General features: G+C 53.2%; 2 protein-coding genes across 2 annotated transcripts in view; both read right to left on the bottom strand.

Annotated features, from left to right (window-relative positions):
* Window positions 1-2: 2 nt before the first annotated feature.
* Window positions 3-9,268, bottom strand: ERN2 (endoplasmic reticulum to nucleus signaling 2; the record flags this gene model as incomplete). The annotated part of the gene is made up of 22 exons (XM_057371246.1): window positions 9,125-9,268; window positions 6,775-6,892; window positions 6,423-6,456; window positions 5,797-5,869; window positions 5,623-5,695; window positions 5,354-5,476; window positions 5,162-5,263; window positions 4,659-4,920; window positions 4,476-4,554; window positions 4,242-4,392; window positions 3,757-3,878; window positions 3,446-3,622; window positions 3,101-3,350; window positions 2,752-2,842; window positions 2,050-2,239; window positions 1,755-1,854; window positions 1,366-1,565; window positions 1,103-1,250; window positions 868-995; window positions 550-673; window positions 249-316; window positions 3-170 (listed from the first exon to the last, which is right to left on the bottom strand). Coding segments are annotated over exons 1-22 (2,904 nt in total), but the record flags the coding sequence as incomplete, so codon positions are not given.
* Window positions 9,269-14,575: 5,307 nt separating this feature from the next.
* The window catches only part of UBFD1 (ubiquitin family domain containing 1), a 6,956-nt gene continuing 308 nt past the window's right edge, over window positions 14,576-21,223 (bottom strand). Inside the window, exons 2-7 of the mRNA XM_057371187.1 lie at window positions 20,723-20,989; window positions 20,435-20,643; window positions 19,345-19,410; window positions 19,048-19,153; window positions 15,963-16,045; window positions 14,576-14,758 (exon numbers count right to left, since the gene is read on the bottom strand). Coding sequence (XP_057227170.1) covers window positions 14,648-14,758; window positions 15,963-16,045; window positions 19,048-19,153; window positions 19,345-19,410; window positions 20,435-20,643; window positions 20,723-20,989 — 842 coding nt within the window. The 3' untranslated portion in view covers window positions 14,576-14,647. The remainder of the gene's footprint in view (window positions 14,759-15,962; window positions 16,046-19,047; window positions 19,154-19,344; window positions 19,411-20,434; window positions 20,644-20,722; window positions 20,990-21,223) is intronic.

Raw genomic sequence — 21,223 nt, 5'->3', positions numbered from 1 at the left:
CCCTGGCAGTAGTAGGAATGGAAGATGCGCTCGTGGGCACAGGCCCGCATGGCCCCATGTGTGTGCAGCAGCAGCCGGGGGAAGCGGGAGGTGAAGTACTGCACAAAGCCTTCAGGGACGGAGCCCAGGGCCGCCTGAACATCAGCTGGCAGCTCGTGGTAGTGGTGTTTCTGCAGGAGAGAGGGTGAGGTGAGAAAGGACGAGGACAGCGGAGGTGGCAGGGCCACAGGGCAGCTGGTTGGCYGTACCTTGTTCCTCATGGCCCGCAGCAGGTCACGCACCGAGCCCCCCTTGTAGGTGCGGAACTTCCTCAGGTCTGGGGACAGCAGGAGAGATGTTGAGCAAGGTGGGACACATCGGGATGAGGGGCTGCTACAGGCCCCACAGTGCAAACCCCAGCTCTGCTCCACTGCAGCCTCCCAGGGAAGGGTTGCCACCTTTACCTGCCCTGCTTTTCAGCTCCTGGCCAGTAAAAGCACCAGCCTTTGGAGTCCCAGTCCCTACCTGCTTCACTTGACCCAAAGATGAGCCTGGCCCCTCCATGCTCACCCATCTGCAGTGGGAGGGAAATGTGCATCCTCCAGTTGGTCCTCACCACCGCCCGTCCCCCCGATTCCAGGGCCGAGAYGATGGGCCCCTCGGCCGGCTCCTTCTCCACACGGTCACTGACGTCCTACATGTCCAAGAACAGGGACAGGGTGGGTATGGCACTGCCCTTGTCCTGCACGAGGTGGGACAGAGACCCAGAGACCCCCCACCTCTTCTAAAAGTAGCTCACAATGAACATGTTGACCTAAACRCAGCAGTTTCCTGCACATTTTTCAGTGCACACCTGCGTTCACTGCCAGTGGGACAGCACAGGCTCACCTGGAAGAACTGCAGCTGCTTCTCCTGACTCCAGAAAAAGGGGTGCAGAAGGACCACAGGGGCCGAGGGCCGGTGCTGGGGCTCGGAGCTGATCATTGCCACAATCAGCTCCCTCGCAACAAGTTTGTCTGGGGGTGAAACAAAACAGCAGAGAACTCACCCMTGCTCCAGACCAGGAGCTGCCCCTCAGCCCAGAGCTTCCCCATGGTGTCACACCACTAGCGAAGGGTCTCACCGTGAGCCTCCTCCTGCAGGCAGCTCAGCTGGTAGGAGCCTGCCAGGATGTTGGCCTGGCGCCGCAGGCTGTCCCCAAAGGGGTGCTGTCCCCCCGACACCACGTAATAGAAGACACACCCAGCTGAGAAGATGTCCACRGCACTGGTCTGCAAAACATGGGGGGACCCTCAGGCAAAGATCTGAGGCCACTGCCAGCACGTGGGACACTGCCACGATGGGCCCAAGGAGCACCCAGGGTGAGGGTGGCCATGGCTCACTGACAGGGTTCTCCTTCGGGGCCTCCTGCAGCACCTCAGGCGCGATCCAGCCCTCGGTGCCAGGGATCCCAGAGCGAAGGCTGAAGCTCTGGCGTCCCCCCTGAAGCTTCTTGCAGAGGCCGAAGTCGGAGATGACGGCGCGGATCTGCCCGTGGCGATTCGGGACAGAGATGAGGATGTTACAGGGCTTCAGGTCACGGTGGACTGGAACAGAGTACGCAGTGTCAGCTGGCAGGGCTGGAGAAAAGAGGGCTCTGCCACAGCCACATGTGCTGCTGACACTGACAGCTACTGCCCAAACCCCAACAGACACTGCCCAAACCCCAACAGACACTGCCCAAACCCTGCAGCATCTGCTGAGGACTGGATGAAGCAGGGCCTGCTGGCCCTTACCGATGCTGAGGGAGTGGAGATGGGCCAGTCCAGACATGGTCTGACGCAGCAGGGACACCGGGTCCAGCCCACAGCGGTCGAAACTGGGGCTTTCCACATACTGGAACCACACAGAAGGAGAGAGAGAGGAACTCAGCCTTATTTTCTGGTCAAAGGCAAGCTGGCTGGAAAGACACCACTCCCCAGGGTGATGGTGGATGATGGAGAACAGCCTGTACAGAGGCTGTTTGTGCCCAAAACTTGTGTTTCCAGGGCTCCAGTTGGCYGCAGCAGCAGCCCYGTGCCCGGGGCTCACCTCCTGCAGCGTGGCAGAGCAGAGCTCGATGGCGATGTAGTGGAACTGCCGGTCCTTCTCAGTGCAGAAATAGCGSACAACGTGCGGGTGCTCGTCTGACTCCCGGAGCAGCTGGACCTCACGGTCAAGCAGATGGACACACTCGGGCAGGAGCCGCTTCACAGCCACGTTCCGGCCCTCAAACTGCCCCCTGTGCAGAGAGTCACCGGAGTGTCTGTGTGTGGCATGGCTYGGCCACACTCCAGACACTGCTGAGCTCACCCACGGGGTCCTCAGCATGGGTCACTCTGCTGTGACTCCCAAAGCCTTGTCACATCACCGACAGGAAGAGATCTTCCCCAGTGAAAGCTGGGAACTGGAGGGTCTCAGTTTTGTAGGGAAACAGCATCCCTCACTTTTTACTGTGTTGAGTACTGGAGAAGGGGCTTGACCAGAGCCTGGCTCAGCCAGTGTGAGAGGCCAGAGCAGGTGCAGGCAGGCAGGGAGGAGGTGTAAGGGGGACCTGCCCTGCGTACCCAGTGCTGGGTTAATGAGGGCCATGAGCCCTGACACGATGGCTGTGATGAGGACCAGAAGTAGGTGGCGAGTTGTTCTCAAAAGTCCCTCAACCAGCGGCCGCCACCCTGGACAAGAGCTGCCTTGTCGCTGTCCCTGTGGTTCCCAGGGGGAATGGGAGCAGAGTGGGGGGCAGGTGTCACCCACCTGAAGACAAAAGTTCCTCCAGCTCCGTGGCCCAGCACATCCTTGGGGTTAAAAGAAACTTTTCCAACTACAACCAGGTCTTGCTCTGCATCTGCAAGGGAGAGAAGACAGCCATCTTCCAGCCTCCAAGCATTAGTTCTGTATGGAGGACACCTGATTCTTCACTCATCTGGCCATTTCTTGTGCCCTACTCTTATGTAGCTCACGCTTATCCAGCAGCAGATTTGGCACCTCCTCCCATCCCAGYTGGGCTGAAGCCCCCTCATCTGCGGGCATCCCTGTGCCTGCTCTGGGTGCCAGCATCTCTGGACAGAAGCCCACACAGCCTGCCCATTCCCCCTGCACCCACCTTCAGCAGCCACTGGGACAGCTGGCTCSGGGCTGACTGTCCCATTAGCCGGGTCCTTCAGGCGGAGTGAGGAGATAGAGCTCTGCGAGGGCTCTGATGCACTTCCCTGGCTCAGCTCCAGCTCCCTGGGCTCCTCAGGGACACCCTCCCTGGAGACTCGGCCTGGGAGCAGCATCTCCTGCTGCTGCTGCAGGAGCTGTATCTGCTCCTCTAGCTGCTTCTGCTGTGCCACGTGCTGCTTCTGCAGTCTCTGGAACACAAATCATGGGAATACTCAGCTCCATGCSTGGAGCCATGCCAGGGCATCGATTCCACCATCCCTCGCCCTCCACTACCATCACTCACTGTGAATAGGAGGACCAGGATTCCTCCGCCCAGCAGAGCTGTGCCAATGCCAACCATCACCAGGTCCCAGGTGCCAGACTCAGGATACACTTCCACCTGCTCCCCTGGCGTGGGGTCTGGCTGGAGCTGCCCCTCACTGCGGATAGCTGGCTCCTCTGGGCTGCTCGGGGCCAGAAACTGCAACACACATCCAGGACCAGGTGACACAAACCCAAACTTGGGTTTGGAACTTCCTTCCTGTCCGACCCCACACTGGAGACCTATTGTCCACCCCAAGCAGCCCAGACCCTTCAGCACCCTTTGCCACTCACGTCATCRAACACGGTCCTGCTGGGAGGAGCCCTGGGGATGATGGCTTCTGTAGTCTTCCTCAGGTTCTCTGGGAAGGCTCGCAGCATTGTGGTGTGGACCACGGGAGGCAGCTCATGGTGCCCTGTGGCAGGAGGGGAACAGAGACAACCTTCAGCTCACCTCTTGGTTTCAAAATCCATTCCTCACCAGCAGTGCTGGAGAAGGGGGTTCACTTCACATGGGTAACTGTGAGCCCTGCTTCAAAGAGTGACTGCCCACCCACCCCTTGGGGTGCCTGGCAGTTACTCCTGGGGAGGGGACAAGGAAGGGCTGAAATGAGTACCAACTCAGAGTCATCACAGCCTGAGGTGACTCACAGCCTTTTAACCCCATTCATCCCATAGGGCAGAGCAGGTYGGGCTGTGCCCCCAAAGCACAGCAGCAGCTCAGGCACCCTCTGGGAGGCAGCACACGGGGAAGTTCTGTGCCTACCACAGGTCCGCACCTATGAGGAGCCACTGGTTGTGAAGCGAGGTGATGCTGCCTTGTGGGTACTTGACATTGGTGCTGGGCGTGATCTCACACTCCCCAGACTCCCTCATGGTCACGTCGTCCGTGGTGGGGCCGTCGATCCTGGCCAGCGTGATGCCCTGGGGCTGGGGATGCGGCAGCTYGTGGGGCACGAGGGCTGGACACACYCGCAGCAGCTCAGCCCCAGCRGGGCAGTGGGGACACTCACCACCAGCGCCACGCTGCCATGCACCAGGGAGCTCATGGCGTAGAAACTCGTGGCGTGCTTCCCCACGTAGAGCGCTGGCCTGCAGGGCAAGGACAAGCATCACCTTCCATCCATCACGGATCAGGATGGCTGAGTATGGGGAACAAGAATGCCACTGGCTGCCACGGCTCTGGAAACACATACAGCAGCTGAGTCTTGGTGGCAGCGAAGTCCTTGGCAGACTGGTAGCTCCACTTGAGGACGTGGATGTCCTGTGACTGGAAGGTCAGATAGCGCAGGGTCTCCATGGCCAGGTTGAGGTGGGGGAGGCGGCGCAGGCTGTCCTGGTGCCACAGGTAGATGCCAACCACGGGTGAGCCGTAGTTCTGTGCCCACAGGACCTCCCCGCTCTCCTTGTCCAGGGTCACCACCAGCCCGTCCCCACTTGAGGCCAAGTGGGCCATTTCTGGGGAGAGCAAGAGGGATGAGGGATGTAGCAGTTGGGCTGTGTCTCCTCTGGTCACCCCGAGTCCTGCCACTGGCCATGGGCTGCTGCCTGTTCTCCCCAGCCATGGGCACAGCTGAGACCTGCTGACCCCAGCACTTCATCCGAGTCCCCTGCACAGCCAGAGTCCTGCTGTGAGTGGGCACTGGGAGCTGTGTGCCGTGACTCCCATGGCTCTGCAGCTGTTTGCAGTTCCACTCACTGTAGTGGTAGGACTCATCGCAGAGTGGGGCTGAATACTCGGAGAAGGTGGCGTTCCAGCGCAGCTCCCGTGACTTGGTGTCATACATGGTGATGACATACTCTGGGGACAGGAGCAGGGCACGAGGTCAGCTCCAGCACCCCATTCCTGGGACCATTCCTGGTGTTTGAGGGGAGCACAGGGCTGGCTTACGAGTTCGTCCGATGTAGAGCAGGGGGCTGGATGGRCACAGACCATCCCAGGCCTCTGTTGAGAGGGTGGTCTGCTTCTCCCCTGACTTGGGGTCCACGATGAACCAAGTGTCCTGCTTCTTTCCTGAGAAGGAAAATGCCTTCATTTTAAGTGCCCGCAGCCCTGCCTGTCCCCAGGAGCTCCCGCTGGGCTCCTGCCTGTTGCCCTCCATGGCTCCCAGGAGTCCCCAGTCAGCACTGTCCCCCCTGCCCACCCCTGCACCTCTGTACCRGTGTACAGCACTCCATCCGAGCTGCGGCACGGCGAGGACTGCACCAGCTCYGGGATGGTGAACGGCAGCTTCTGCAATACAGATGGCAGAGCAAGTGCAGAGTCAGTCACTTCCCATGCCCAGGGCACCCAGGGGAGTCATAGGATGCCCAGAGCCCCACAGCCCTACTGACCATCAAGCCTTCTTTGTTCGTTCCTCCCAGGATATACAAGCTGCCATCATTGGGGTCTGGAAGGAATGCGGGCCTAGGAARGAGGAGAGAAGGATAAAATGTGAGCAACCCCATGCCCTGGGCACCTCCAAGGATGCAGAACAACTGCACTGCAGAAACCCCTTTAGCAGTTTGCTCCAGGGTGAGTCACTGCAGGACTTGACCGTTCCTGGACACCTGAAGCACTGGATTTGGCAGGCGATAACTCCCACTGTGGTCAGTCCTGAGACTCCCCACAACCACCCAGTGCCCACCCACCAGGCTGGTGGATGCCCTGCCTGGCCCAGGAAGCTCTTGATGTTCTGCCTGCCCCTGAGCTTTCAGGGGAATTTCCCTCAATTTCTGTCCATGCTGGGGTGTRCAGCTGATCTGAGAGCTCCCCAGCTGGAAGGGCTGCAAGCTCTGCAGCAGGGGACAGCTCCTTCTCATCACCATGCACCAAGTGCCAGCAACAGAGTCAGGGTAAGGTGATGCCATGGCATGGGCTGGCCATTTCATTCCTCTGTGGTTCCCCTTTACTGCTGTTGCTCCATCAGTTACCAAGGAGCTTCCCGCACTGCCCAGCTGCCCATGGGGATGATACTCACTCTGCCACATACACCGGCACCTGCAGAATGGGATCTGAAACAGAGAGTGAGAGGCCACGTCAGCAGTGCTCCTGTGAGTGGGACAGCACAACACCACTGTTTATCCAGCRTGGCACTGTCACCCAGCCCAGCCACACAGCCTGTTTGCCTTTCAGAGCCACAAGAGACACCAGTGGCAGATACTTATCCATGCTCKGCTGTGCTTGGGGCTGGGGCTGAGGATGGGCCTGGCAGTGCACCCCAGGGATGGAGGCACTGGTGGCCAGAGTCCACCCTGCAAGGGCCAGGCCAGGCATCCCAAACCTGATCCAGGAGCCAGGCTGTAAGTAACGAACTCTCAGCCACTACTCACCATCCTTCAGTGTCCACTTGATGTCCCCTGTGCTCTTGCTGACAGCGTGGAGGTTCCCATCCAGTGTGGAGATGAAGAGCAGAGATTCTGGGACAGTCACAGCACTGCTTTTGAGGCTCTAGGACAGACACACTGTCCTCAAGAGCTCGGCCAGACTTGGTAACAATCCCTTAGCCCAGGTCCTCTGTGCAGCTCAGCTTGTGGGACACCTGCGCTCACGGTGACAGCCACCACTTGCACCTACAKTCCCTGGCTCCTGCAGCACTGCTCACATTCCACCAGAGCCATCCAGGGGCTGGAACAGCCTTCCTTCCCCCTCCTCTCCCTGGAACGAGTTTTCACACAGGTGGGACGAACCGCAGTGTGGCTGTTCCCAGTCACAACCATAAGTGCCTATCTAAAGGAACAGCCTGACTGTCAGCTCCTTGCAGAAACAAACAAGTTGGGTGACTTTTCATGCCAGAGAAGTGATGATTGCTTGCCCAGGCCTTCAGAGCTGCAGGTTACAGCTATGTGACATTGAGGAAGTAATTGCAAATTCACCTGGGAAGAGGAGCTGCTGCTTCCACGTATGGCGTCCGCATAGCGAGCGCCAGCTCAGCCAGTGCCACACATGCGAGCCTCACCCTGTTGGCAAACAGGGATGGGCAAACAGCAATGGGACCCACATGGCTCTGGCAATCCCTGACGCCAGGGATTTGGCAGCAGCACCTGTGCCCCTGGCTGGCCACAGATCCACCATGAGAGACCCAAGGACACCCCTCGAACCCAGCCCTTCAGCAGTCCCCTTGCTGTGCTGGGAGCCAGAGCCAGCAGAGCCTGTCCCTGGGGCCTGTCCAGGCTGTGGAGCAGGGACCAGCCAGTGCCCAGMCAATGCCTTCACATGAGTGTGAACCCGTTTGCAGAGCAGAACCTGACAGTACCAGACCGGCTGTGACACAACCGGGCCAGGAAATTCCTCCAGCTGTAACAACACAAGAGCACATACGACCTCCCCTCCAATGCACCTCACACCAACCCCTCTGTCTCTGGCCCAGTTCTTTTATTTGCACTTCTTTTTGCTTAATTTTCAGGTGAGGTCAGAGCAAGCTTCCCTGCTCTGGCTTTGCCCATGGGACATGGCAGGGCAGGCAGGGAAAGGACTGTTCCCCACCACAGCTCCTCCAGCCCCTATGGCCATGCAGGTGGGATTGCTGCAGCTGGGGACATGCCAGGCTGGCAGAAACAGGGCTTTCCCAGTGTGGACACCTACCCAGGGGAAACTGAGACTGCCAGCCCCCCCCCCCCAGCTATCAGAGCTCTGCGCTTCCTTTCCCCCTGATTGCTCTGTTGTTTTTCCATCTCTTCTGCAAGTGTTTTGGTGCCAAGGCACTCGGGCAAAGGCCAGGCTGCCCGGTCCACTCCCCACACAGCACCACTGGCAGAACTGGGAGCACTGGATGCCTGGGAGTTACCAGCCTCCCTCTGCTCCTAGCCCCAGTTGCCCCCAGCAGCCCAGAAGYGTGGCTGTTGCTCCCATGGGACCTTCCCAGGAGCCGTGCTTTTCTSAGCTTCCCATCACAGCACTCTGGGCTCTGCAGTAGCGCCAGTAAGAGCCCAGCYGTGGGCTCGGGGCACACTCATTCCCCCAAGGATGGACAGAGGGAGATGGCCAAACACAGACAGAAACTTGGCGCCAGCATCGGCYGCTTCCTTCACTGAAGCAGCTCTATCAATGTAATCCAAAGCCACCCTGGCACGCTGCCTATCCACTTGAACGGCCACCAGCTGCAGGAGCTGGATCCGGCTCCGAAGGCACCACCCTGACAGGCAGCAGCTCCGCGGGCAGGACCAGGCAGGAGGGGGCTGAGAGCACCCAGGGAAGGGGATTCTGCTCCTGGCCACAGCCACGCCCGGGGTGATGGAGAACAATCTCCGCTCTGGGTGCCTTAGGGGCCCCTCACCAGGGTGACAGCCCGGCACTCCATCGCACAGAGGTCAAACACCATCCAYGTAGGGCCATGGGACACCCCGGCAGCATCCCAGCCCCGCGGGCACCCCGGCACCGTCACCCGTCCCCTGCACACCCTTCTCGATGCCGCTCCGCCCACGCACCCACCGCGCTCACCGCTGTCACACGCGGGACGCTCCTGCCCCCGCTCCGCGCAACTGCCCCCGAGAGCGGGGTGCCTGTACCCGCACTGTCACACCCGGGGCACGAACTGTCGTGTGCCGGAGCACAGGCTCACCCCGGGAGCCAGGCGGGTACCGCACTGYTCCCCCATCTTTGCCCCGCGCTGTCYCCCCGCWCCSTCCCCTCCCGGGCGCTGTCGCACCGTCGCGCACCCACCGCTCCCAGCGGCGGCCGTACCTGTGCCGAGGGCGGCGGGAGCAGCAGCAGGAGCGGCGGCAGGAGCAGCGGCAGGAGCCCCCGGAGCGCCCACCGGAGCGCCCCCCGGAGCCCCCGCGGGCGCGGCGCGGCGGGGCCGCCCATGTCCCGGGCAGGCCGGGCCGGGCCGCGCGGTCGCCGTGAGTCAGCGGGGCCGGGGCGGGTCCCGGACGCGGCTTCCGCCCCCCCCGCCGGCCCCGCGCTCCGCACCCGGACACCTCGGGCCCATCGGCCTCCCCCCTTCCCCTCCCGGTTCCCGATCGTTTACAGGCGCAGGAGGAGCCGCCCCCGCGTTCAGCGCACACTCCCCGCATCCCCCCCGCCGTGGGCATCGGCCCCATCCGGGCCGCGGGCACCGAGCTGAGAATAATTCCTGTCCCCGGTAACGCGGGGCGAAGGCCTCCTGGCGGGAGCGGTAGAGGACCCGGCTCCTGCTGCCCCCCGGCCCCGCACACGCCCCCCGCTGTAGCCCTCCCTTCCCGGTGCAGCCCTCCCAGGGCAGGGAGCTCTGCCCGAGGGACAACGGGGAACAGCGGCTGCGATGGAACTCCCCAGTGAACTGAACGCTGGACCCCACAGCCAGGGCACACCTGCACAGTGAACCGAACAGGAACCTGCCCGGTGGCCCACGCTGGGAAAATGACAGCACAAACTTGGGGCTATTGAACTGCCTCAGAGCTGGGGGAAGAGGAAGTAAAGGTGGAGGCAAAGCCAAGCAGTGCCTGTTCAGTGTGACAAATCTGAGGCTGCTCCCGAGCACCCACTTTGGGGGCTGTTAAGTGAGACTGAGACTGTGACACTGGGCCAGCCCAGCAGGACCGGGCCAATCTTGATGTAAAAGCAGATTAAAGCCTGGCTTTAGACAGGGAGGTGGAGACCATCCTGTAACTCACAGCSCATTCGTGTGCAGTGGCACAGAACAGCAGCACCTAAATCCCCACCCTAGGAGATGGGCAACCAAAGCTTCGATGTGTCACCAAGTGTGGGGTCCCCTGAATTTCTGCCTGTGTCCATCTTCCTGCTAAAGAAACTCACTACAAACCCTTTGCTCACAGGTGTTCATGCAGGAGGAAAGCAGTACTTACAGAATATTGAAACACTCAAACACAGAAATACTTAATTATCAAACTTTAATTCATAAGACTAATCTTACAGAATAAAACACCAGGATAACCAGTCAAGGTTACACTTAAAAAATCCAGCAGTGCAAATCTAAGACTAAATATTGTCATCTCCCTCCCCCCAAAATAGGCAATAGATTATTTAAAAATACCATAATACATGGTACTCACATATTCCATTTAAAATAAATCTGCAGTGGACACAAATATCTAAGTTCTTTTTAGTATAAAACCAAAGAATTAACTGCTTTGAGTATGGATAAGACAGAGTGAACTTCCATGAGCTACCAAGGTGAATCCTTGGCTAGAAGGTAAAATGGCCACGTTTCATATAAGACTTGCTATGGCTCTCCTGGTCCCCTGCTCCCCTCCGGTGACAAGGACATTCACTAACAAAACAAGACACCAACAGCCTCATCATAACAGGTGGGGAGAGGCTGGAGGACAGAACTGAAGGTGAAAACAGCTCCACTGGAAAAACCAAGTTACAAAGGAGGAAAAGTAAAAGAAGGGAAGTCTGGAAACAACCCTGCGAGGATGGGAGCAGGGGGTGCTGTGCTCGAGACAGTGGCACCTGCGGGGTCAGAACCGTGGCTGGAGGGCAGGGGGTGCAGAGCAGACCCCACCATGGCACCTGGGCAGCAGAGCAGCAGGGAATTGTTTCTCTTTGGCCCTTAGAGCACATTGGAACAGTGGCCACCAAGCCAGCAGGTGCAAGCTGGGCAGGGTGTGTGTGTCACCAGCACAGTGGTGGTGTTGACAGTTTCTTATCTCTTTTGAATCCAGATCACTCTTCCATCACCAGAACATCCTGACTGTAGCTACACATTCCTCATCAATATCATTAATGKAAATTAATAATGTACTTTAAATGTGGTATGAATCCATGTGAATAAYACAAGCTCTTCATGCATGACAATCTTTTCAAACCTCAACCAGGTTGAGTGACAAAACTTCTGCATCTCCAACGCAATAGTGATCCTGGGGCTGCTTATGCTTAGGGTGCACAAAGGGAAAAGCAAAGGATACTGAACTTGGGACAAGTAGAGGAGGAGAAACCCGAAGTGCTGGGCACAAATTGGGAAAAGGATGGTACACAGATGAGTTGTGATTTTCTGTGTCAGGGAATAAGGAAGGGAGCTGAGGGACTGAYACAGGAGGGATCCCACGGTGGCAGCAAGGAGGGGACATTGCCTGGGCTCTGGGAGCAGCCAACAGCAAACACAACTGTGTCCTGCAGGAGCCTGCGTTTGCCCCACAAATAAATTCAGTCTGCAATTAGCAAACCCTGAAAGTACTTAGTGCAACCTCATACGGAGTTGCACCCCAGGATGTTCCCAGGGATCACACCTACACACAGCAGGAACCAGTCTTCACTGAAAATACCATGTTGAATTTTAATTWAACTGAAATACATTTCTGTGCAGCTGTTACTGTTAACTTCCCACAGAAGATTATACATCACATCTCAGGACCTTCTTTATCACCAATTCCAAACAGCGAGTGTTCTTGCACTTTACTGACACACAGTGTCTCACTGAGGACTAACYATCAAACTCCTCCCCAGGAGCACTGGTTATGCTGAGTCTGCCTTGAGATGGTCACAATGACCAGAGAACAAAACCCAAARCCAAGAGAGAGACAGTGCTACAAGTTGCCTCGCAGCTTATTGCCTATCCCACTAAAGAGAGGTTGTTTCTTACTGTCAATAGCTGCCTTGGAAAAATTAGTGTATGACAGAACATCCAAAACTCCACATAATTCCCAAAGAGAAAGGATCTTAAAAGCAGTGCCACYGATTTCAACTACTCATTTCAAACAGGTCCCAAGAAGCCTGGTATATTGAGCCAACAAACACCAACTAAAGCATTTATAAGTCACTTTCCTGTATTTTAATTCAAATTTTGCACATAGAACAAAAAAAAAGGAAACAATTTCATTTTTCCAATCAAACCCAACCTGCAAGRAAGCACCTAAACAGGATCACATTTTCTTAATGTATAGTATTTTCTTCATGTTTAAAACTGCTTTGTGTGTAACCAAGGGATTTGTGTTCAGTGTCTTTTGATCTGCTGGGTTGTACCTGGCCCAGGACTCAGAGSAGCAGGAGTGTGACACACTGCCCTGTGCCCAGTGGGTCAATGCCTGTCCCCACTCGCCCCAGAGTCACTCGCCCGGTCACTGYGTCCTGCACAGCAACTGGGGARGAGMTGGAACTCRGGCCCTCCCCAGGAAAAAGGGGGCRAARGGACAGGAAGGGAAACRGAACACAAACAGATGYACAGACATGTCTGAGCGTGTTGAGGAACAAATGGGAGCTGATCATCACAGAACCAGCAAGGTGGTGAGTGCCAATGTGGCCCCAGGTGACAGAAAGAACCAGTGCCACCCTTTTGCTTTATCCTGTAGTGCCCACACCTTCCACCAGGCAACCAATTGTAAATTTAAGCCTTAACACCAGGACTGGCAACTAGAAAATCACATTTCATCCATGACAATGTCACCAGTAAACTCAGGCCAGCTCCCTTCTGCCCCCACTGCTCCAAGGGACTGCCAAGGGAGCTGACACAGCTCTTCTGGCCCAGCCACTCGTGTCAAGGACACACTGCTGCTGGCTTGTACACAGAAAGGAAATACCTCAAGCGACAAGAGTAACAAGCACATCACTAGTTTCTACGCAGGATATGAAACACCTTCAAAACTCATTGCGTGGCTCTTCTAACAGAAAATACAAATCAAAAGCTGCTATCAAGAGGCTACAGGGAAATTTGTGACCTCAACACCTACCAGAAAGCCGATGTGTTTTCCAGTCCCTCAAGTAAAAATAAAACAAAAATAAATAATCATTTGGGAATTTGCACCTGCTGAGYTTCAACTGGGCTGTTTCAAGGAGAAGAAAGAGTGGACATGGAGTATATTCAGATTAGCTATTCCTAAAAGGCTGTTTCTGCATCAGTTTGAGCTATTGGCACGGAGTATCACCAAGTATCACCCCAGCACTACTGCAGAGCAGGGATGTGTGAGCTGCTCCAGTCTGGTTGCACAATGTCACCTGCTATGGGCTTGCACCTGTCCAGGGCTGAGGGCTCCATTCAGAACACCTGAGATAAATGGCACATGGATGGCTGGGATGACACACAGAGCATCACAGCCCAAGGTGCAGCACGTTCCTTCTGACAGAATGAGGTGTGAGGGCTTCTTGTGAACTGGAACAGGAGAAAAGCTGGAAGGTGGTTTATATTGCCAAACATCACTTGYTGGATAGTTAATCTAAATTAGGTACGATTCACTGAATTCAAGATCACTACAAATTTTYAAATCCAGCTTACAAAAAACTGCTGCCATTACTAAGAATCCAAAACAGCATCTGAGCTTCTTTCTTCYCTCCTGCCCCCACCCCAAATAGGGCAGAAAGGTCTCTGTGGTTCCCTCCCTTTGGGAGATCTGTGTCACTGTGTCACCCTGCTCCCACCAGGCAGCGTTACGGTGTTTCCATCCATGTCCATGTCACTGTGTCCCCCTGCTCATACCAGGCAGCACAATGGTGTTTCCAGTCCAACAGTTCAGTGTCAATGCAGCAGCTGCAAAATGATCCTGGACTGCAACATGCACGAGCAAGAAAATGCTCCCAAAATGTAGCAGCCCAGGGCAGGAAGTGAAGCACTGACTGGGCACRAGAGGAGGCAGCATTGGGTCACCTGCCACAGCAAAACATCCCTGCAGAATTTACCTGCTCCAAACACGTTACAGAGACCAACCCGGAGCTGCCAAGTTGGGAAAAGGTGAGGAAAAATCCCAAACAAGCAGGGCATCTTTGGGTTAAAACAAAGAATTAGTTCTGCTACCAAAGAGTGGAAGCTGCCCTGGAGGGCCAGCAGGATATGGCTTCACCGAACAGTGATGCTGCACACTGCTACAGTTTATTCCTAAAAATCTGCTCCTCAAAGTCCCAGCCACAACCAAGTAACTAAATTAAGTCTAATGCGGATAACTGAAAGATTATGAAAATATTTGTTTTTGTTCAAACCATGTAAAAAATCCTCAATAATACATTGTAATATTTTCTTTTTAAAACTAAACTGGAAGATCAACTCTCAGCAGATTTAAGTGTATTACACACGATATTTTGTGAATGAAGATTTATTGATTTCCATTGTATTTGCTTTAAATATGGTTGAAGCTGACTGCAGAAAAGGGATGGTGAAATCTTTAAGTTAAAAGTAAACTAATGGTGAAAGAACATCACCTCTGGCTTCCATCCATGCCTCGTTTAGCATGTTTTAATAATAAGTTCCAGGACTGTCACATCCAGGGATGTTGGAGGCCTCTCCCAGCAGTGTCCTTAGCTTTGTGTCATTTTCCTGTGCCAGAGGTGAGCGTGCTTTCAAAAATACTGCCACTTCCCCAGCACCGTGTCTTTGATTGCATCGACATACTGAGTTGGGACCCAATAGACCCAGTAGTAAGATGCTTCTGTTGGGCCCAGCTGAAATGCCTGCAATTAAAAATGACAACATTTACACATGGGAACAAAGAGCTGGTCCCAGTGGACAGGCACAGCTCATCCACTGCCAAAACAGACCAGCCTGTCCCACCTGCTGCTCCCTCCAGCTCTTGGGGCATGCTACAGCTCTTTGGTGGGCAATTAAGAAGCATTCCAGAGAACAAGAGCTGCAGAGCACCAAGGAAACCATGAGTTCTTCCCTTTTACAACATCACAACAGTAACCAAACCTCCTGRCCAGTTTCAAGAACACGTGGAAATTATTCTGGAAAACAACCTGAAGCATAACTCAGAGTCTCTAAAGAAATGACAGAGCTGAGAAGCCAAACAGGGACTAAATAAGATAATGACCATGTTTTTATAGTCACAGGATTTTATATTTAGACATAATGTCCTAYTCTCCACTTCTCTCCCATGCCCAGGAGAAGGGCACCAGGGCATGCCTGAGCCTCTGTCCYTGCTGTGGGTAAGTTTATTGCAACATGTGCTGAAGAGGACCTTTTCTCACATGAGTGATCAAAAATCAAGTATTTGGACAGAGACTAGAATGGCATCCCCCAGCAGGCAGATTTTAAGGAAAAACTTTTTCCTTTCCTCCCCCTAAAGAAGGAAACAGACTACTTACAGAAAAGAATCTTCAACATTAAAAGTTAGTTACTGTATTTTGAGAAACAGGATCTTAAAAATCCATATGGATTAAAATAAACAGCCAAAAAATCAGTACATTAGCACACTTCTCCTCTGAAATGTAACTTTGCTACATCCCATGCCAGCTGTTCACAAAATTAGAGGTGTGAAAAAATATTACAGCATCAAATCCTTTTTTTCTTAACCTCCATCAAGGCCTGTTGCTTATATAAATACCACAGAAACTAGAAATTAAATCAGGTATCAAAAATATTGTTACCATTAAGAAATCATGAGCTATGTTGTGAATGTTTTTACTGGTTTACACTGTCACAGTCAGAAGATATAAAAAAAAATGCTTAGGCATTTTATGCTTGTGTCAAACCAGTCCAGATTTCCACACAGCAGAATATGGACCCACATATTGACAGTGTGACAGCAGCTCAYGTCCCCATCTCCACAAGGCTGGAACCACCATCCACCTCCAGCCTGCTCTGACCTACAGCCTCACTAGTGTGCACTGCATGAAGGAATTAGATGGATATGATTGAAGTAGAGCTGTTACTCACCATCATGTGATAATCCTCATGGCCTTCAATAGGTTCACTCACCACATTTTTAATGGACCCCATGGGTAACTTTTCTGTTCTCTCTACATTAAAATTGATCAAAGTATTATTTCTGACATGCGGGGAAGCAGTATTTCATATTAATTTCCAACACCACCTCCATTAATGCCAAAATCTGCTCAGGTCAAGAGTCTCCCCTCCAGGTGAGTTTTGGATACCTGCTGCCCAGGACATAGTGGCTGCAGCACCACACACCCCATAGCTGGCATCCCAGTAGTGTGAAGGAATCCAAAACAGGATCACACAGTTCCCCTGTATCACATGAAGTATTTCACTGCTCATGATTTGGCCTAGACTGAGTGATGGGAAATCCCAGGCTTTACTGAATGTTTTCCCATGAGGAACTCCCCTCGGAGCAGCAGGGATGCTCATCCCAGTGGAATCTAGTCCACATAGGASAATATTCAGGATTACACTGAACTCCCAACAGCAAGGCTGAACGCTGACAGACTGACTTAACTCTGAAAGCTTAGGCCTGGCTTTACCYTGAGGCAGCATGCAGAGCAGCACAGTGAAAGGAATATAAAAGAGTAAACAGGGAAAGAAACAAAAAGAGAAACTGAAGCCTCAAAAAGACTACAATTACACTACAAAGTAACACCAGCTGGCCAGAGGTAATGACAAGAGTGAGAAATACGTGGTTCAGGGCAGAGTTTTCCTGTCAGCTCTCTCCTTGCTCCTTTCTGAACACTGAATTCCARGGTCCTGCCTTTCAGTTCAAGCATTCACCATCAGCTGAATATTACCTTCTTAGATACAAGACCAAGAATACCCAAAACATTCTACAAAGGAGAAATTGAACTCTGAGTTCCTGAGGTAGATCTATTTAATTTGTGATGCAAAAAACTCCAAACCTACCCACAGAAGGCACACAGGTAGATAAACTCAGCGATGTAAGGAAAAATCCTCTGCCTTGGCACCATAACTGAGCTCACTCACCTGTTCAGACCTGYAACTTCATCCATGAGGTAAAACCCCACTTTGCCTGTTTAGCATYCCCTAAATCAATTACTGCTCTGSGTATCCCAGCRGTAGCCAAATCCCATTAAAAATGCYTCTGCAGAACTGACACAGAGCAACTGCTTGTACCAAAGCTCAGACTACAAACACCTGTACAAWTCCCCTGTGAGGCCAGGGAGGCTGCAGGGCCAGGGAAGAACCAGCTCCAACTGGCCAGGGCCAGCAAGTGAGAAGCTGTGTGAACATCCAGATGTGTTTACTCCAGCCTTTACCTGCTGGCCTCTGCCATGGGTTTCTCAAGAGTAGGAAGGAGTTTTTCCCAATAACAGCCAGCAATTATAACCATTCCCTAGAGCCAGCAAGCTGCTTCTAATCTGGGGAAGTAAGGAAATAGRTTACAGGAAAGACATGACTACAAGAAGAATCAAATTCACAGCTTAAGGAACACTATATAGAACACCTCAGAAACACTACACTTGCAACTCATCTGGTAGGTGATGGAAAGGATTAATCACCTAAATAGTAAGCAYGGATTTAGAATCCAGAATCAGTAACAGAAAAATCTGTGTGCCCAACCTATAGAAGAAAAAACACCTGCCAATGCMTTGCTGCATCACTTTGCCCAGGAGTGAAATCACTGCAACCGGCACCAAGAGAGCTTTTAAATCCAGAAAAATCTTCACAGTCAAGTCTGTCCTACAAAGGAAGGGTCAAAAACTTTTGAGTGGTCTGCTTACTTTGGAACTGCTGTAGCAGCTGGAGGCAGTATAACCATCCAATTAGCCTACTTTACTGGCCCAGTGAGCAAGCACTTTTATCCCTCTTGCTCATCACCATATATTGCCCATCCTGGTCAAACTGAGGAGCACAGCTTCCTTGGCAGGTGGGGGGATCCCAGTGTCCCATTTAGCCACAGACAGCAATTAGGCACCACACAGACATTCATTTCCCCTGCCCCACAGGAACGGGGAGGAGAACTGGGAAAAAAGTAAAAAACTCACGGGTTGAGGTAAGAACAGTTTAATAATTGAAACAAAGCAAAATATACTACTACTACTAGTAATGGTAATAATAGCAGTAATTAAAAAAGAAACCACCCAAAACAAACAAACAAAACCCAACAAAAACCCTGCAGAGAAAGCACTGATGCCCCATAAAGCTGCTCCCCACCCACTGACCCATGTCCAGCCTGTCCTCCTCTCCAGTGACTAGCCCCTTCCAGCCAACTGCCCCCAGTTTATACTGGACATGACCCTCTGTGTTGGGAATATTCCTTTGGCCAGCTCCTGGTCAGCTGTCCTGGCCCTGCTCCCTACCAGCTCCTTGAACGCCTCCTCACAGGCAGAGCTTGAGATACCAAACAGACCTTGACTGAGGGAAGCACTGTGCAGCAACAACCAAAACATCCACTGTTATTGGAATTATTCTCATCCTGAAYCCAAAACAGCTACTGGGAAGAAAACTAACTCTATCCCARCCAAAACCAGGACACAAGACATCCTCAGCAAGGCACGTTATGCCCATGTAATTCCCAGCTCTTCCTGGCACCACTCATGACTGCAAACCAACCCCTCTGCACAGCAACACAGTTGTGCAYTACTGAGACAAGACACCCACGTAATTTTGGCTGGAAGGACAGAAAGTGCCAGAGATGCCAACACTCCCAGTTTTTATCCCAGTTCTGAGTTTTCCTTCCAAGTCTTGGCTAAGCCACTGAGCCCCTGTGTACTGTTGGCATCAAATCCATACTTATGGAGTGCTTTTGAGATATGCCAGAACTGCCAAATACTATMATTTACATTTGGAGCCAGGAACAGCACATTGGACCATTAGTCTGCTGGCATCACTGAACTCCAGTTTTTCAGGAACAGAAGTAGAATATCAAGCACTATTCAATGAACTGAGAGAATGGCAAGTGAGAAAAGGAAACAAAGTTTTTTAGAAGTGCTGCAATACCAAAATCACTCCCTAAACACAATTTAGTCAGAAGAGAAGCTTTTCTAGTCACACAGCTCAGTCACAGCCCAATTACCAATTGCTCATCTCTGAGTTGAGAGGTGCTCACCTTTTGTACCAATCCACAGCTGGTCTTGCTCGAGTTTGAAGGTCAATCTGACTTTCCCCCCTGACTTGTTGTACATGCCAGACAGCGGCACTGTCGGCAGCCGCTCCTGCAATGAGACACAGTCAGTCACGGCAGGGGCTGGGACACAAAAGCTACATTCCCACAAATTTTTAAGCATCCATCTTTCCAGCTTTCTGCTAAGACAGCAAAGAACAATTAAACCAGCAGGGAAAAATCTCAAATCACATAAAAGTCTCTTTCCTGATTCTGAGTGTCTCAAGACCTTAACTCACGCACCTGCACACCTTTGACAGAAGGCATCACATCGTCAGGTTTTCCTTTATCCAATACTTTTCTGTGTTGCTACAATATAAAAACAGAAATTAAATTCACARAAACATTACAAAGCTTGGCAATGTACTTCTGGCTGCTCCCCTGACCACATCCCAAGGGCACTGAGAGATAGTTGAGGGCTGTTCACAAGCATTTGTCACACAGTCATCAGTTATTTTCAAACTTAATTGTGCACTTTCTAAGATACTCTCCAGAAACTACCAAAATGAATAGAACCCCAACATAATGCCAAGGGTAACAGATCTTCTCAAACATATACACACATAAATACAYGTCTATCAAAAATGTTACAGCCAGTGAATGGCAGAAACCCTCAGTGTCTGACAGCGCAACCCAGCATCAAACCAGAATGGATCAGAGCAGCAGGAACTTTTACATCCACGCTCACAGCTYATACCTGGCTGAGCACCTTTAAGAAAGTGTGAGCTGACTGTGAACTGTGATAAATCACAGAAAACCAACAGCACACTTCATAGAGGCATTGCTTAATTTTAACCAGTTTTATTTTGAGGAAGGTACACGGTTGGCAATACCTTGAACTGGCAATCCTTCACCAGCCCTCCACACTGCAGCACCACCAAATCAGCCCCAGTGCACTGCACTCCAAAATTTGAGAGGAGAATTCAACACCCACATCACCATCAGTGCTGCAACAGCTGAAGGAACTGCTCTCTTGCTGTTCATTTYAAGCAGTTTTTTGAGATCAAATTCTTTTGTGCCAATAAAAATTAGCTAGGTYTTAGACARAGTTAATCTGGAGTGTTTGCACTARCATCCATCAATGTTTCAGTTTTTTAACCGAAATGCTTGGCTGTGCTTGGCACCACAAGCAGTGTCTTGCAAAGCCCCARTCCCTGCTGGACTAAACAGTTCTCTGCTACTCCCCTGCCCATAGTCATTCCAATACTGAGCTGTCAGAAATGAACACCCAGCCTGATCTAAGGAGGGAGGAAGAGGACCCAGAATTGCCTGCAGAAGAGCCACATAAAACCTACCACCTCCCCACGACATTAATTATTGAGAAATTAATTACCTTTTGCCTGCAAAGTGGCTCCTTTTTGTTTTCCTCAGCCTTGACCTCCTGTTGAGCAGCTTCTTTGGGTGTATTTACAGCTAACACATCGTTGATGGTAGAGCCCACAACCATTATTTTYGCTCCATTTGTTACTTTGATTTCTCGCAACGTTTTCTCCTCSGGCAGAAGTCCCTTGAACATAACTTTCTGCATGGCCGGTGGGAGGCCTAGAGACAAGCACAGCGATTAGGAGCCCGCGGCGGCGGYGAGGGAGGCGCGGGGGAGGCGGCGGCAGTCCCGACAGACCTGTGAGCGAGTGGATCTTCTGCTTCAGCTCGGCTCCCGTGCTGTCCAAGCAGAACTTCACGTCGTACTTGTTCTTGTTCCAGATCACCTTCAGCTCCACCAGCTCCCGTCCGCTGTCCTCGTCGCCGCCGTTGCTGACAGACGCCTGCGGGGGYTCCCGGCGCTCCTCGCTCTCCGGAGACCTCCCCGCCGCCGGCGAGCCGCCCCCTCCGCCACAGCCCAGCGGCAGCTCCTGCGCCTCCGCCTCCATGCCCGGCTCCTCGGCACCTACGGGAAGCGGACAGGAAGATCCCAGCCCACGCGGCGGTGTCCCGGCCCGGCCCCGCTCCAGCCCGGGAGCGCCGCCCGCCGCGTGCCGGGGCTGGCTCCCCGCGCCGGCGCCTCTCAGCCCGCCCCGCCGCGCCCTGCACCGGACACCGCGGGCTCCGGACACCGCGGGCTCCCGGTACCTCAGGCACCGGACACCGCGGGCTCCGGACACCGCGGGCTCCCGGTACCTCA

Source organism: Malurus melanocephalus, unplaced genomic scaffold (genome assembly GCF_030028575.1).
Source record: "Malurus melanocephalus ecotype Western Australia unplaced genomic scaffold, MMel_1.1 scaffold_143, whole genome shotgun sequence".
Lineage (NCBI taxonomy): Eukaryota > Metazoa > Chordata > Aves > Passeriformes > Maluridae > Malurus > Malurus melanocephalus.
Note: the sequence above shows the minus strand (reverse complement) of the source record. Positions and strands in the feature narration are given on the sequence as shown.